The following is a 17,674-nucleotide window of genomic DNA, read 5'->3' as shown; positions in this document are numbered from 1 at the left end:
CACCCCCTTTTCCACTTACAGAGCTAGGTTATTTTTCTTTTAAATAAATATTAATGTATTTTAATGGTATCTATCTACCAGTAGCTGCCTCATTTCCCACCCTCGGCTTATATTCGGGTCAATACTTTTTCCCAGTTTTTTTGGCTAAAATTAGGTACCTCGGCTTATATTCGGGACGGCTTATACTCGAGTATATACGGTATTCTCTTTCTCTCTCTATCTATATCTATATATCATAAAGTTAGTTTGTACAAAGGTGAGACACTTTGGGCTTGAAATCCTATAAAAAAGTAAAATAAATAAATAGCTGATTTAAGATATGAATATGTTTTTCAGAGGAATTATATAAGAAGTGCTTTTAAGTATGTAATAAAGTGTCTAGTAGTCAAAGAATAACTAGGCCTACCACATGCAATGCAACAAGAAACTTGTACAACCTTTCATGTCTGTCTATTGACTTCATGTTTACAACCTTTGTACGTGTTGCTTGTTAGGAGATTCATTCAAATCTCAAGTGTCAAGATTTTATGCATGGTTGACATTAAAGTAGAATAATATAACACATTATAGCTAAACTCCAGTCATAAAAAAAACAACTGTCTATCAAAAGGGTCCTCTGCACCTACAGAATCAATGTTACAATCTCACAACTTGAGGGTTGGCAATAAGACCTGTTGGCTTCACAGAGAGCAGTTGCAGCACATTATGGCCACTAGATGGAACCAAGGAGCATAGGAATCTCCTACACTCCTTGACTCCTGCTAGTGGCCATAATGCATTGTGAACCTCGTTTGCATAGGTGTTCACTCTTATAACTCTTCTTCACAAATCTCCAGCTTACTTTTCATTCCACATTTACACATGAATTCCATGCATAGGCTTCCTACATACTTAAGGCAGTAGTGTTCAGCCCAATTCCAGACAGAGCCATCCCACAAAGAAACCGGAATACACAGTAGGAGAGGTAGTTTGGAGAAAAGGTAGTGCAGATCCCACAGACAGCCATTTGTAAGTATGACCAAATTAGCAATGCCCTTCGACCGTACCTAGGAAAAATTGAAACGTGTCATAGTGATTTTCTGGTCATGGCATGCATATAATGACATCTAAGATTATTAGAGTAGGACCGTATTAAAGTGTCACCTACTTGTCTGACAGGCCTCCCAGGATAATGGCTCCCACAAGCACACCTGCCATGTACAAGGACTGAGCCAGCTGTCTTTTGTGTTTGGTGCTGCACACCAAATCCCACTATAAAATAAAATATTGGTAACGTAAATGAAACTCTGAAATGCTTACGGATCTCTTACTTTACCTGACTAAATCATTTACAAATGTGTTTGTTGTCTTAATGCATAGTTCAGATGCAGTGCATGTCTGTAGGGATATCGATGCTAAGCCATGCCAGTCAGGGCCAGCCTTTGGGGAGTGTGAGCTGTGTAGTCGCACATTGTGCCATGGCAACAGGGGCCGGATTCCCCACAAGGCCACTGAGGCCATGGCCTCGGAGCGTCAGGGTGTAGACAGGCGGGAAAGCCTGCAGCTTCTCTTCGAATCCCAGCTGCCCTCCCCTGTATGGGGAGAGGCAATGGGGATCCAAGGGGAAATGGAGTGCTGAAGCTGGCAAGGGGGGCGGAGGAGGGAGCGATGTTATCAGGATGGATGAGCCGGGAGAAGATTGCAGAGCCACCGGCTGTCAAATCTAGGATGGCTGAGCATTTCTTTGCGTGGACGAGTGGCTCCCATCACTTTCAGGATGGCTGAGCGGAGGATTAGTAAGTACATGCAATATTTAATGATCCTCTGTGTGCAGCACAAACACTGGAGTGTAAACATCTGGGGACACATAGTACGATGTGTCCCCAGTTATGAATGAACAGGAAGTGCTTTACATAACTTTCCTGTTCGTTCATGAGTTTCTGAATGGGTAGAAGCAGCTCAGTACAGAGGCTTCTATCCATTCATAACTGGTTGATTTTAAATATTTACTATCTCCAGTTTGTGAATGAATGGGAAGTCTCTGTACTGAGTTGCCGCTACCCATTCCATACCATTCAGTGCTGAGGCTCCAGAAAAAGAGATTGAGGACTCTCTGTCTCAACAGTAGAAAAATAAAAATTAAAAATAATTTTAAAAAAACACAGCACACACACACACACACACACACACACACACACAAACAAATACACATATTATACACGTCCAACAGTGTGCACCATTTAACATGTAGTCTAGCTTTGGGTTCTGTTTTTTGTTTTTACTTTTCTAGATGCACTTACTTGAACAAAGGGTCTGCATGACATCCTGACACATTAACATTTATTGCTTACCATTTGTTTGCCTACTGCTGTAATCCAGGGGGATTGGGCCATCTTTGTCCCGGTATCATCCAGGGTCAGAATCTACTTCCTGGACTGCGATGGCAGCTCAGAAATGACACAGCCATGTTCATCCTGGTGCCTGTGCAATTACTGGCGGTGTTTACAAATGTGTGACACAGATCAACCACCCCACTCCAGCCTCTCTCCTTGTGACTTGCTACAAATTTACAATGTTGCAGTCTTTTAAAAGGAGAGAGGAACAGTAGACTGATGACATCATCTTAGCCTAGGCAATGTCATTTGGCTAAAGCTGCTGTGCTGCTTTTTAAGAGCTCATGCTCTTGGGAGTAATAAAATACTGATATCTATACAGGATCATGCTGTAATGTTTGCATGTGTTTAAATGCGTATACATGTAAATCATGCCGAAATACTAACACTGGACGCAGAATTTTCTACTTTGATTTTACGCAACTGAATTCAGCGCAAGATTACTGAGCACAATGTAGCTGTGGGCATGAACCCATAATTTTGCTGTGTTCAGATCCTTAAAAAACCTATGCGTTGTATGAATCTGAACGCAGTTTTTTTTATACGCCTGTGTGCATGAGCCCTAAAGCAGACCTAATGTCTAATGAAATGACATTTTGTTTCTAAAGCACTGCGTATCAATTGCCACCATTTATGTTTTTACATTATTTGTCATTCTTTTTTGCATCTCATTGCTGCTGGCAAAGGCCAGCAGCTCGGAGCCTTTTCAAGGCCTTTTAGCCACTTCCTGTCTGCATGTACTCACTCCAATGTAGACTGCACAGCATGGCGAGATAACAGTGGACTGTGCTAATGCAATATGGGTCAGCACCACCACTTGTAAGCTTAACCAGGATGCATATGAGAGGGTGACAATGCAGGTGCACAGTTGGGAAACAGTTGTCACCCCATCACAGATAAAGGAAGGCCCAAAGCGAAAAAAAAAAGTGGAGGGCATACATGACTAGGTGTATAGGGGAGACAAGCTAAAAAGGGGTTAACAAGGGTTCGGTCTTTGGACAAGGTCACTTACCTGATTGGACAGGTCAAAAGGTTAGGTGGAGCTTGAACGGTGGTCTGAGTAGGAGGGTCTTGTCTTCTCATACAGCAGTTGGAGATTGTCTGACGTGGAGTGAAGTTCCCTCCCACCTGCCCAATTTTTTGTGGTTAGTCTATGGGTAGGTATGCGGTTGGGGTCTTTGGAGGCCACCAAATAATAGGTGCTGGTGGATAAGGTTTGGGGACCTGTCTTTGTATGGGTCCTCTATTCAAGGTGTAAGATGGTCAACCCTATTGGATATTTGGAGTGTATGCGGTCAGTTGGTGGTTGTCCTCGAGGCGATGTGTTGTGGCTGGGGCCTAACATGTTGTAGTACTGTCGCAGGGAACGGATCAAGAAAAGGTGTGGCCTTCAAAGACCTGCAACTTTGTTTATGTAATTCTGATGGATGTTGAAATGGTTTATATATAGTTATGTTTTATATCAAATTATTTAATAAAAGGGTTGCTAAGGCCATTTTATGCCATTTTGGAGTGCGTTCTGTTTATTCCTTACAGGGACGAGTGGTGGGTGGTCTTGGCGGCTCGTATTAGGAGAAAGAATGGGGACATCTATGCTACCTCAGTCATGCCTGAATAAGAAGCTTCATGCTACAATCATCATGGATAATCTTAATGAAAACTGCAGATGTAAAAGTATTTTGAAATTATTATTATTACTGCTTATATGAGATTTTAGTGATTGGGGTTATTTTTTATTGATTAAAGATGACTATTTTACAAAAAATCATACTGCTGCTGTATATTGTGAACTGTCAGTGATGTATTTACGCAGCTTTCTACTGTTTCAAAGAAAAAAGCGTTATTTTTGTAAAAGCTAGTTACCTGGCTGTCATGCTAACTGACTTTGTCTTCATATCATGACTTTACTGATCTGTATAATTAATTAAGGTCAGTGACCGAGACATTTTTAAGGCTGTTGTGGGCATCACAGGAAAGCAACCAGCATTTTTAAAATGGGGTAAGATTTTTTTTTCTCCCAACTAGTTCACTTTAAGCTATGATAAACTTTGGCACCATGTCTAGTGGATCTCTCTATTCTATACAATAGTAAGACTCTGTAGCCACAACTGTTTACCAGACCTTGCTAAGCATTAACAAGCTGTTAATTATGCTTTAACGATATGGAAACATTAACTGGTTGTGTTTATTTTCTGTAAGGGTTTAATATCACTCTGCTGCAGATACGGCATGGAGGATGTCAATGTACAAGACTGCATAGGTCACAGAAACTGCTATGCACACAAAGTGATTTGCCTTGCCAGCAGAGTTAAAGAATAGCCCCAGCCAAAAGGTTGTTTTTTTAATTTTTAGTTTTGGAGAAAGTGGGAAGGATTTCTGAGCAATGGAAAATGTAATATGCTCTGATGAGTGAAATATCACCCTATTTCATACATTCAACTACGTTTATGATTAGAGAAACCCAAATGATGGTTAATACCTGTTGTCAGGACCAGCTGTGGACGCACGCTGTCAGAACAAATAGTGACGAGTTGTTTCACCTTTAGCAGCCACCGTTCCCATAAGGCAAGCATGCCTACCGGTACTTGGATGCCCCCAGGACTTAAACTATTTGATCTGATCAGGTGATGCCACAGGCTGGCCCCCAGGAACAAGGAGAAGTACTGACTGATGTCAAGGTGCGAGACAAAACAGAAAGCAAAATACAAGACCGGAACTAATACAAGATAAGTACAGGATACAAGAAACAAGACAGGTATAAGGAAAAAGATCTGAGGCAAGACTAGGTTTCACGGTGAAGGCAGGACTGGGATTGAGGATCAGGGTACAGGCTTGTATAGACAGCGCAAAGACAAGACAAGGCTGGAACTATCACAAGCCCAGAGCTCTGGGCTTGTGATGCTTAAATAGAGCACAACTAACCACCGCCCAGGCTGTGAGGGGCGTGTAGCCAAGCTGATTAGCCTGATCAGCCCGCAGCTGACTGAACTGTGATAGGTGTAGTTACAAGAGGCAACCACTAGATGAAGCTGAGTGGTTGCAACAGGAATAGGAACATGCTCCTAACACCTGTATCCAAACCCAAGGAAGCTGTCAGTGCCAACCCAATCAGCTGCAACCAGGGCATTCCTCCCCCTACAGCTGCATGTAAACAAAGGGGCGGGTGCTAGTAACAGCATAGACCTTATATGACCTCCTGCAATGTTATGGGTTGCCATCTTGTTTGATTCATAAGTTCTAGTTGCAATAATCAAGGAAAGTAAGGCCCTTTTAGAGGACATGCTCACGTCGTGGTGCTAAAAATGTTCCCTCATGATATTCTCATTGAGAGGATAATAATGCCCATATGCCAACTGCTAAACAAATTGTCACGCAAGGCTGATGAAGGGGCCCTGTGAGGCACTGAAATGTTGCGCATTTGTCATATGATTCTTTTGATGTTTAAATATAGCTCTGTACTTTGCTTTCAGATCCAAGGGGAACTAGCTAAATATACTTTTAAAAATCGTGCAATGTCAATTGACAGTGGCTACAGCACCCTAGCTACTATGGTCATTTGTAGTAAGGTGTGCAGCGACAACACTTATAGAAAGTTTTAAGGCAACGATTGTAAAGTAGATTTTCACCACCTTCAATGAGCTAGAGGTTTTTTTCTTAGAGAACACTGCAAAATCCTAATACAGGATATAATTCAGGACTTGTGTGTCAGGGTTGACCCTACTTCTTATTAGGTTCTGCATACTAAGATATTGTTAGATATTTCCATAATTATGTCCATCCCCTTTCAATTGTGTATTCCTTTCAGCAGCTTATATACTATAAAATAAAACCCTGAAAGAAAAATATTTGCACATGTGCTTTTTTTTTTTACTGGAGACTACGCTCTTTCAGACTTAACCTGCTAGTAATCGCAGTGTGTACAGAGAGAAAAAACACTCCCACCGGTGATCAAATTCCAGTCAAATAGAAAGAAACTACAAGAGTAGGTGTAGTGTCCAATTTATGGCTTCAGTTGACAGTGTATGCAAATTCTGTGTGAGAGCATTATTTGTACAAGATTCATCTGCTCCACCAGTGATTCAAGGGAGCACACCTCATCATTCGCTCCTCTGGTGAACTATTATCCCAGTGTAAATAGAGGAACGATTTCCACAAAGGAACACTTATTAGTTCACTATGATCTCTGTAGAATGGCAAAGGGACATCAAACTGTTAAGCAGCACGTCTTCTTCCTAGGTGGCCTCCAGCAATAGGAATTCTGCTTTTAATACTGCAGGGGGGCTATGAGGAGGGAATCCCTAGCTCTCATTGTAAGTGGCCAAATAAATAAGTTGTATATTTCCAGATTAGGAGTTATCGTTTGGAGAATTTCCATAATACCCTATGGTGTTAAGACTAAGGTCACCCCTGGGGCACAAAGTGTGAAATTCCTTTTTGGAGAACCTAGAAGTGAACTCGTAAGTGATCTTTTGGAACACTTAACCAGTTATGAAATGAATCAAGTTAAATTGCAAAGCATGTCACCTCTTGGCCACAAGACCCAACTCAGAGTGAATCGGTGTAATTATCTGCAAATCTGTTTACTCATTTGTAACTATAATGAAAACATTTGTAATCTGCACCGTAGTAACGTTTGATTTAAATTTAAACAACATGCTGATTACGTGATTTCCTTGTTGATTTGTGTGTAAATTCTACCGGAGACACTATCTACATGGAGTTTGAGGTATGTGTGGTCTCCTCCCAAAGTCCAGAAATATGGTGGGACGTTAACTACCTTCCTCTAAAATACCCTTTCTGTTTGTGTTATTTTTCTCAAGGACATTTAATTGTGAGCTACTTTGAAAAATAAGGACTAAAGTCAATCAATTTACGTTTTCTGTATGTCACTGTGTAATGTGTTTGCACTATTTAAATTCTGGAAATAATTAAAGCAATTAACACCTCAGTCTTTTAGACTTTGTCATAGACATGTCCACATGCTTTTAAGTTATGGAAACCTAATATGTGAAAAGAATGGCCTGCCTGCTAGTATGCCATATCAGCCATAGGTGAGGGACGCTTAAAAGATGTTTGCAAATAGAGATTTGAAAGTTCAGGTTACCTAAAGCCAGATTTCAGTTTTGAGTGAAAGCATTGGTCTTGGCATAATAGTCAGATTTAATAGTCAAGTGATTACTGAAACTGAATTTCTAATCCTTCTCTACTGTTGCCATTAAGACACTGTTTACTCTCACTATATGGCTTTTTATTAGTTTATTATTTACATTAAATTATAAATTTAAAATTATTTTATTTAAAGTGACACTAAACTCAGGAGTTAAATCTTAAAAATACATTCCTTCTGGAGGGTGGCTACTTTTGTTCCCCATGGTCCCTGTGCGTGTTGTAAAGTAGCCACCGCACAAAACTCACTCCCATGATGGACTACAATCAGTGGCATCACAAGGGGGGTGCGGTCCGCACCCAGGTGACACCATTGGAGGGGTGACACCAAAATGCCTCAGTCATTTTGGTGTCACCCCCCCCCTCTGAAAAGTCGGGCGCTCGGTCATGGACCGAACGCCCGACAGTATCAGGAGAGAGGAGGGGACCCGGCGGCATACCTTATCCTGCCGGGTGACTGTCCCCTACTCTCTCTGCCGGCGTCCATCACCAAGATGGCCGCCGGCAGGTATCAGAATACTGCCGTGCGATGACGTCATCGCGCATGCGCGTGGTGACGTCATGCGCATGTGCAGTGATGTCTCGGCGGGTTGACACTCGGTTACCGCTCCGGGTGTCACCCAGCCTCGGGACGCCCCTGACTACAATCTCACGTTTAGTATACTAATTTGTATTAAAGTTAAGGTCTATCAGAGGAGTGAGCTTGGAGTGGTGGATACTTTACAACACACACTGGGACCATGGAGAACATAGCACACACCCTCCAGAAGGAGGCACCAATTCAGAGATGATTTGAGGATCTACAGCTGAGTGATACACAAATAAGCTAAATTTCTGTAAATAGTAAAGGTACTTGAATGTATTTTCAAGATTTTAATCGTGAGCTAGTGTCACTTTAAGGAATGCAGCAAAAAGGGTGAGGCTCCCCATGCTGCAAAAGGCGCAATGTAACTTTATGACAAGAGGACAAAGCTGGTAACTGGGATGGGGAAATAGTAATGCAGAAGTCAACAGAGACTATTGAGATTCGGATTGCTAGTATTCCCAATTAACTGAAATATCAATTTTGTTTGTACAGGTGCTTTTAGTATCATTCAGTCCAGCAGTTCGTATTATAACTGTTCAACATTTCAAAACTATATTACTGATATACTTACTTCAGTGATTATAGTTGAGCTGAACTCCTCCCGATCATACTCCCAACCATTTGTGCAGGGTCTTGTTTCTGCATCTGTACTGTTAAGCCACGTGTCGTTGGAATCCACCTTTCTCCATTGTACGTCAGCAAACTCCAGGCATGATTCAGGCCTCCCCTGCTCATTCAGAGGTATAAAGACCCCCACCCAACCCTCGGTGACAATACTGCTGTTAACAGCCCCCGTGTCATTTATTTTGCACACGTGGCTTGGAATTGCAGCACTGAAGTTTTGGAGCAGGTTATGGCTGGCCATTAACAATATTGGAATGCATAGCAATGTAACGTGTATGATCTGGAACCGTCCCATGCCTCCAGTTTTTTCCAAAAGATCAGCAAATGCCATGGCTGATAACTCAGCTTGACCTCCCTAATCACTTTCACCACCCAAATATGGAAAAAAATAGTCTTTATTTTAACTGTAGATAAAGCTGTTTTTCCTCTTGAGATTGAACTTCAACAATAACTTTTCCACAGCACAGCACAGAGGGCAGAACAATGCTGGAGAAAATTCACTGTTCTATATTCTGTTTTCTGAGGAACTCATGCCAACATTTCCACAGGCATTCTTAAACAGGATTATAATGAAATCCTCTCTTCTCGCTCAGAATTATGTTCTTTATTCTTTCAGTATTGGAAACCCTTATACCAAGTCTTTGATAATCACTGTAGTTTCATAGATAATCTTTGAATTTTCTTTAGATTTTTATCACACTGTAATGGGCGTTCATAATTTTGTTTTCCGCACCAATTTAGGCAAAAGATTGTGTTCAGTGTTTCAGTTAATGTTTTGTCTCAAAAAGTAATTTTCTTTTGTTAACCTTTTCAGCGTCAAGGCGATGCAGTTGTGACTTTCTTCAGTTATAAAATCTTTCTTCTTAAAGAAAAAAAAAAGATTAAGGATTGTGGTCAGTTTCTAGAAAACATCAAAACAAATTAGATGAACTACATTACAAAATAATATTAATCTAACAATGTTTAAAGTGACACTAAACTCAGGAGTTAAATCTTTCTAATGTATTCACGTGCTCTATTAAAGGGGTTCTAAAGCCTCCGTTTGTTCTGCCTATATCTACTGCTAGCTAGCAGTAGATATAGGCAAAAAGTTGGGGAAAAAACCCTGCTTTAACAGCGGTTTAAACTTACCTCGTTATCGCTGCGCACTCCCGCGCCGAGAATCCGGAACTGCTCGTGTGGCCGCAAAGGATCTTGGGGCGGGCGCATGCGCAGTTCAGATTCTCGGCCGGGAGACGAGCAGAGACGCAAGGTAAGTCTATGGACTCGTGCACCCGCATGCAGACACCGCTGGATCGGAAGTGCCTGCAAGCAGAGATGAGTCAGCGCTGGATCGGCGAGTCGCCGCACCACTGGAGGGACAGATGAAAACATCAGGAAAGAAGAAGAAGATGGGATTAAGAGACATCATTTAAGGTAAGTGCTAACATTAGCATGGGGGGAGGGAAAACAATGTCACTTTAACAAAAATGTATCTTATTTGTGTATCACTCAGCTGTAGATCCTCAAATCATCTCTGACTTGGTGCTGAAATTGTCCTTCCTTCTGGATCGTGGCTCCTTTTGTTCCCCATGGTCTCTGTGTGTGTTGTACAGTAGCCACAACTCCAGGCTTGCTCCCATGATGGACTACAAGTTCACATTTACGTTACTCATGTGTATTGAGATTGTAGTCCATCACGGGAACAAGCGAGGTACTCTTTTCTACTGGCGATCTCTTCTCTCTCTCCCCAGGCTATCTCTTCTCCCTGTTTCCTGGCTGTCTCGACTCCCTCTTTCTCCCCTGGCTGTCTCTCCTTGATCTCTCTCCTGGCTGTCTCTCCTCTCTCTCTCCTTTAGCTATCTCTCCTGGCTGTTTCTCCTTGCTCTTACTCCTGGCTGTCTTTCCTTGCTCTCTCTCTTGACTGTCTCGCCTCTCTCTCTCCTGTCTGCCTCTCCTCTCTCTCTCCTGTCTGCCTCTCCTCTCTCTCCCTGGCTGTCTCTTCTCCCTCGCTCTCCTCTGGCTATCTATCCTCACTCTCTCTCCTGGCTCTCTCTACTCACTCTCTCCCCTGGTGGCTCTCTCTACTCACTCTCTCCCCTGGCTGTCTCTACTCACTCTCTCCCCTGGCTGTCTTTCCTTACTCTCTAGGCTGTCTCTCCGTGCACTCTCCCCTAGCTGTCTCTCCTCACTCTTTCTCCAGCTGTTTCTTATCTCTCTCTCTCTCCTGACTGTCTCTCCTCACTCTCCCTCTTGGCTGTCTCTCCTCATGTGGCCCCTATGGAAGAAGAAAACATGCCCATTGGCCCCCAGGTCATTTGAGTTTAAGACCCCTGCATTAGGGATTATATGAGTTACTTGTGTGCATCCAATAGTGTGGTGCAAACGATTTTCGTCAGGGACCACAAAGTAACTGTGTGCTGCTATACTGAATTACTGACAAACCGAGGACCCTAAAAACACATTCTGAATCTGACCGACTGCTTCGGTGTATCTTAGCTGAACCAAGATGAGTTTACACATGACATACTCTACACACCAGTAATAAATCAGGAAACTTTACTATATATACACAATACATCCCCGTGCCTTACAATTAGACATTGCAGAGTAGGATACTTTAGTCTGCCTTCTGCAAGTACTCACCTTTGCTTACACCCTGAATGCTACTAACATGCGTGAGTGGTCTGTGACAACCACATTAGACAATTAAAGAAAATATAATTCCATTAAACATCAATATATTGCAAATTACTCATATATGCCCTTCCCAGTTTAGACTATACTCATTGAATAGTAACTCTGGAACTTAGACGGTGGATAGCAGTGAAAACCTTACCTTTAGCATATGCAGTTAGCCTAGGGTTCCATCAAGCAGGTCACAATAGAACTTGTGGTTGAAACTATTTAGAAGATACCATATAGCAGTAAAAATTAAGTATCGGCTGAGAGACTTTGGAAGTTCACTTTCTGATGGAAATTGGCAGAATGAATATGTGGCTGCTGTTGTTCAGGGCACAGCTAGTACAGGTATTTGAGCTTGAGGTCCAGGATTATATAGAGTCAGAGTCCGTCAGAGTTAAAGTATCACTGCAATCAGTGGGGGATTAATGAGGGGAAGCAGAAAACATGGGGAATGCAGTGAAACATGGGCAAAGTGCAATGGGTATAGAGGGTGACAAGTAAATATTATAAAACCATGTGAGTTGTATATGATAAGCAGAGTACCTTGAGATACAGAGAATGACATAACTGCACACATTCCTCTTTGTATTATATATGACAGTGACATATAGTTCAACAGCCTGTTTATTCTTTACACCTTACTGTTAATGGAACTCCAGACAAGTAAACCATTTTAGTATTGAAAGATGCCACTTTTCACTAGGTAGATTTTTAACAAAGGAGAAAGCAGTTTGGTAAAGTATTCTCTATTCAATTTATAATTAGGACAAGAACATGAATTATGAAATGATGTAAGAGGATTAGAAATCTGTGCTTTAAATGCCTTTCCATTTTGAATTTAAAAAATGCAAAGATAGTGCCAGCCTCTGACCATGGTCCAACAATGCATGTGTATTTATTTTTATTCAAACAGATCCAACCATTGTGGTAAGTAATTAATATAGATGCACAGGAAAGGCTGGTGCTGTAGAATGAAGAATGAAAAGCATTTTATTCATAGGTTAACAAGATTTTAAACATCAAACAAAAAGTGTCCCCGCAAACAAACCTTCTGTGTATTAGCAAAAAAGGGCCCTTTAAAAATAAGCAAACATATTTCACATTTCTATGCAGAAATCATTATGAACTCTTTATCAGTCCCAAACCTCAAAGGAGCTTATAATCTAAGCTGTACTCTGACTTTACCAATGTCATACACATGAAAGCCAGTTTTTAGGCAGAACCAGACTTTGGATTGGAGAGGAAAACATATGGGAGAAGCTCACAGAAACAATGCGTAAAATCAAACAAACTTATTCTGAATTTGGAGCTGAACCAATGACCACAGAGCTACCAGATACCAAAATATATGCAAACACACACATTGGTATAGTAGACCCAGCACCAGATACATTTTTTTCATGTTTGCTACTGTGTAAGTGTAACACTTAGATAGTGTTCTGGCTGAGATTCAAACCGAGGTCCCCAATGCTGCAAGGCAGAAACGCTAACCACTAAGAGCCTGTGCTGCCCATCTTTTCACAGAGATCATAGCACTCGCCTAGCAATGCCTTCATGTGCCTTTCCTTCCAGAAGCATGACACCACCACCATCATTCAGTCCGAGCCTGAGCTCATCCCTAATGCTAAGTAATGGGTAGGTGTAGCACATTGAGGTATTTATTACCTCTTATTACCTCTCAAGTGTTCTCTCTCTGACAATGCCTTTATCTGCTTTTCTCTCCACAAACATTGTGCCATCCTTGTTCTGGCATCATCCAGGGTTAGCATCTACTTCTTAGCCTGAGATCCTGGCTCAGAGATGACACACTTATGTTACTACTGATCCTTGTGCTGTTCATGTCTAAAATGTCTGACAAGATCAGGCTCCTCCTTCAGTTTCTCACAGAGTGACTCGTTATAAAGTTACAATGTTGTGGATTGATAAGTGGGAGAGAGGAGACTGAGAAAATGCTTCCTGCAGAAGACTAATGACATCATATTAGCTTAGGCAAAATCAATTGGTTAACATTGAAGAACTGTTTGCAAATAATAAAAGGTACAATTTAAAAAAATATATACTGTTCCTGACATGTAGGGAAGTTATTGAAGGTGGTTTGCTACTTTGATGAGTAGCGAACCACCTTCAACATTATAAAACACCTTCCGCTATGCCAGCCGACTGCATTTATCCAGTAATTCAAACCTTCTCCAAAATAGTGTTCGTTGTCTGCTCCTTATTCTCTCTTACTGAAAAAGCCTAATCATAGCTAAACTGATGGCTTTCCAGGAAACGTGTTCAATTTACAAAGATACCTTTGCACCTTTATAAATTGGCCAATAATGCAAAAGAACCCGAAGTCATGAAAGAAAAGATTGAAGCTAAAGGTATAAAGATAAGCCTCCTTTAAACTGCAGCAAATTGTGAAAGTTTATGTATTAAGCCTGCAAATTTCTCCTTTATACCGCCTAACACAAAACCCTATAGGCACACACATTCCCAAGTACCTCTAACACAATAATAAAGTTCAGACCAGGTCAGACAGGACATAAAAGTTTATTAAAGTTCAACAAACAGATCTATTATTTGTCCTCCTTGTATGTGTAATTCCTGCAAGCACCAGTCTTGCACATCAGCCATGATTAAGCACTTTTCATTGTGGAACATAATGGTACACAGATATTTTTACAACCGGTTAATATTGAAAATTACATTTTGAATGCATAAAGGGAGCACTGCCTATCTACTCAGTGTTTCAGTTTTTAATCTATACATTGCTGTACAGCATTGGTGAATCCCACTCCCTTTTGTTGGCAGTATGGGAATCAAAGAACTCTTGGTAGTGAGACAAAATCCCAAAACACTCACTGTAGGTTTCTTAACCACTTCAACTCTCACATCTGTATAGACCCTATGGACATGAACAATTTTTACAGTTTATTTGGTGACAACTTTGTCATAATTGTAAATAACAAAGTAATATATTTTTGTCAAAGTAATCTTTCTTTTAGCAATATTGTCTTGCAATTTTTTTTCTTTAATTAAATATAAAGACAAAAAGACTGAAAAAAGTACCAAACAAAACAAATGAAACAAAAAGTTTAAATATTATTGGTAAGGAAATGGAAGCAAAAAATAATACCTAAAAGGAGAAGGGGAGGGAGGAGTTAATTAGAGCTGATTATGGATAACTATAGGTTAAAAGGGAATACTATTTATTTAAAAACAAAATATATCTCCTACCTCATAAGGTCCTAATGGGTTAATGTCTCTTACATACATACAACCTGAAATAAAAATCTCAGCATGATGCAATTTGTTTTATCAGCCACCAATCAGATTTAATGGGAGCAGAGAACTGGAAACCGGATGTGCGTAAAGGGCACATCAGCATCTGGCCTTTCAGGTACCAAGCGGTCACCAGTAACGTGTTTTAGGGATGATAATTTGTTCTTGACAACCTGTGGATGTATACCCAAGAGGGGCATAGCCTGCTGGCATGTCCTTAATGTACATCTGGTTTCTACGCTGCTCCGGCAATCTCTGTCCCCAGTGGCTGCTTGATCCCCTGCTCATGGCCAGTGCAGAAGGTAGAGGCAGGGAGGCATGTTTGTTCTCTCTCTGGTGCATGCTTTGTTGGCTCTACTGTCCCCAAGGCATTATATTTGAAAGGGCAATTGGCAATATTATTTTTTCACTAAAGGTGTACTTTGTCTGCCACACTATGGAGTTTTCTTGCATTGCCTCTGTTTTCAGTTCCCATTTGTTTGGCTGCATTATCTTCTCTTTTAGTTAAAGTTGATTACTGTCTACTAAAATAGGACTATCTTTGTCTTATACCATAATAATTTTTGTTATGTACTTTTTATGTTATTTTTATATATGCACATTTAAAAGATTGCCTTAACTTTATTATTTATTTATTACTTTATCCTCCTACTTAAACACTAAGAAAAATAGTTTGTTTTTTACAATTCAGATGTAAGTATTGCTTTGAAGTTTGAATGTTGTTGGGTAAACAGGAGTTAGAAAGAGAGTTATCTACACATCCAATGGCCCTGTCTCAGGGAACCCAGAAACTTAAAGTGCAGGTTAAAAATATTAGGAGTTTATTAAAAATAACAATAAACAAAATTACAAAAATAGTAGAGAAAGTCCAGGATGTTGTCGCTGCCAAGCCAAAGGTCAGCTGCCTAAGTGGGCAGTTAGCCGAACCAAGTCAGGGAACGCTGAGAGCAGGCTGAATAGAAACAATAGCCGGAGTCAGGAACCATGAGATCAGTCAGCCAGAGCCATACACGGAGAACAGGAACAACAGCAGAGCACTTGGTCTATCTGAACACATGTCAGACACACTGCAACAGAAGACAGGCTGCAGCGCAACAGGACAAGGAACGGTTAGAAACCCTGACACCCTGTGAGGTACATTCTGATTTCCGGTTTAGGTAAATTACAAGACCTCAAATTAGGTTAAATAGGTGACCTTTCTGATGTAAGTACATATGCAATGTTTGATTATTAGTATTAGTAACTCATTAGTAGCTATATTCATAATATAGAATATATACATTTCATAGGAAAACAAATTACTTGCCTATTGTCAACTTTAGCTGCTCTAGTTCTGCATTACCAATAAATATATTGCACAGTAATTTTAAAAACATCACCTTTGTTATCATTGTTTATGTCAAGATGTTTGCCGTTTTCTTTTGATCTGGAAAATTTAAACTGTTATCTTCCACATGCACCTGATATCTGGACACATTTCTTCTATAAAAGGACACAATTAAAGTACATTTGGGGCATATGCCAGTGAAAAGAATACAGCTGACAGGAGGGACTATGATAACCGAGGATATGAATCAGTGGCAGAGAAAGGTGATAATGTGAGGGGATGGCAATTACAATGTTCTCCCTCTGCTTCCTGTGGCTATTCTGGTTTCCTCCCACACTCCAAAGACATGTTGGTATGTTCATTAGCTTCTGACTACATCAGAGATAGGGACCTTAGACTGCAAGATCCTTCAAGGCAGAGACTGATGTGAATGAATAGTATGTAAAGCACTACATAAAGTGATGTCATTATAAAAATACATAATATATTACAACATAAAATTTAAGAAAATTAGTAGGTGCCACGGAGGACATGTTTTCATCTGAACTTTGAATGTTAGTTAAGAGGACCTTTAAATTATTTGGAGTTGCAAATTTTACAGAAAGGAACAACACAGGAGAAATCCTGGATGAGAGTGGTAATGTGGTGTGTTTAGAGTTAGGTCACTAGTAAATGGAAGACAATGGGTGTTCAGTAGATGAAAGAAAGATGGAAGGTGGGGCATCATTTATAGGGCTTTGTAAGCAAAAACAGAACCTATGAATTTGATTCTGTCCAAAACTTGCAGTCCATGTCAAGATTGGAAAACAGCAGCAAAGTAGGTAAAATGATCAGTAAATTAGCCTAGCAGCTGCATTCAGCATGTACTAAAGGGGAACTAATTTGATTAGTCGAAGATTAAAGAGAAGCTAATTTGATTAGTGGAGTATAGTTAGTGGGGTGTTACCGTAGACGGGGGAGGAAACTGAAATAATGTTTTAGCAGTGTTAGACGTTAGGAAAGGAAACAAGAAATATTCTACAGGTGGAAATGACAGAGTTTTATAAATGTTTAACAATGTGGTGAGGTGTAACAAACTCCAGTTAGAATGCTCATTTTCATTGTAGGCATGCAAATATGTAGTGTTGGTCTTGGACAATGTGGGAGGGACTGAGCTGGGTGTTGGAGCTTGTGCCTAATATCTGAATGTTTCAGCTGGGCCCCTGAGCAGAATTGAAGCTGGGTAGAGTGATGTGCTGGGCATGAAGGAGGAAGGTGCATAAGTGTATAAAAGTAAAGTTATCAAGAGTGGTGTATGTGGATCATCAGGTTCTGCAGGTACATATCCTCAAGTACCACCATGATGTGGCACTCTGTGTCAGTCAATGGCATCATGAGTGGGCTTGAAAATTCCTTCCACTGATCACGATGCTAAAGTCTCCATTTCACAAAGTAGAGACTGCTGTATGTGCATCTTACTACATTATATTATGCTATTAAAACAATTCTGTGTGGGCAAGGGCAAGCATGGCAGCACTCCATTGTGTATAATGGTGCTATTGAAATATAGAAAAACCCAAAGGCAGCAGGCTTGTGTTTGAAGATTAATAATATCAACATGAACAGAAATTATTGATGTAGAAAAATATATTTAAAAAACTCTGTCCTAAAATATGTTTAAGGTACAAT

General features: G+C 40.6%; 1 protein-coding gene across 2 annotated transcripts in view; it reads right to left on the bottom strand.

Annotated features, from left to right (window-relative positions):
• The window catches only part of LOC108794511 (solute carrier family 22 member 6-A-like), a 44,779-nt gene extending 33,092 nt beyond the window's left edge, over positions 1–11,687 (bottom strand). Inside the window, exons 1-4 of one of the 2 annotated variants that reach the window (XM_018565564.1) lie at positions 11,562–11,687; positions 8,696–9,607; positions 1,148–1,251; positions 892–1,046 (exon numbers count right to left, since the gene is read on the bottom strand). In XM_018565564.1, coding sequence (XP_018421066.1) covers positions 892–1,046; positions 1,148–1,251; positions 8,696–9,079 — 643 coding nt within the window. In that variant the 5' untranslated portion in view covers positions 9,080–9,607; positions 11,562–11,687. Of the gene's footprint in view, positions 1–891; positions 1,047–1,147; positions 1,252–8,695; positions 9,612–11,561 lie in introns of those variants that run through there. The other variant, XM_018565557.1, reaches the window with a different exon arrangement.
• Positions 11,688–17,674: the final 5,987 nt, after the last annotated feature.

The sequence above is a fragment of the Nanorana parkeri genome, unplaced genomic scaffold, assembly GCF_000935625.1.
Source record: "Nanorana parkeri isolate BGI_ZX_2015 unplaced genomic scaffold, ASM93562v1 scaffold25, whole genome shotgun sequence".
Taxonomy (NCBI): Eukaryota; Metazoa; Chordata; class Amphibia; order Anura; family Dicroglossidae; genus Nanorana; species Nanorana parkeri.
Note: the sequence above shows the minus strand (reverse complement) of the source record. Positions and strands in the feature narration are given on the sequence as shown.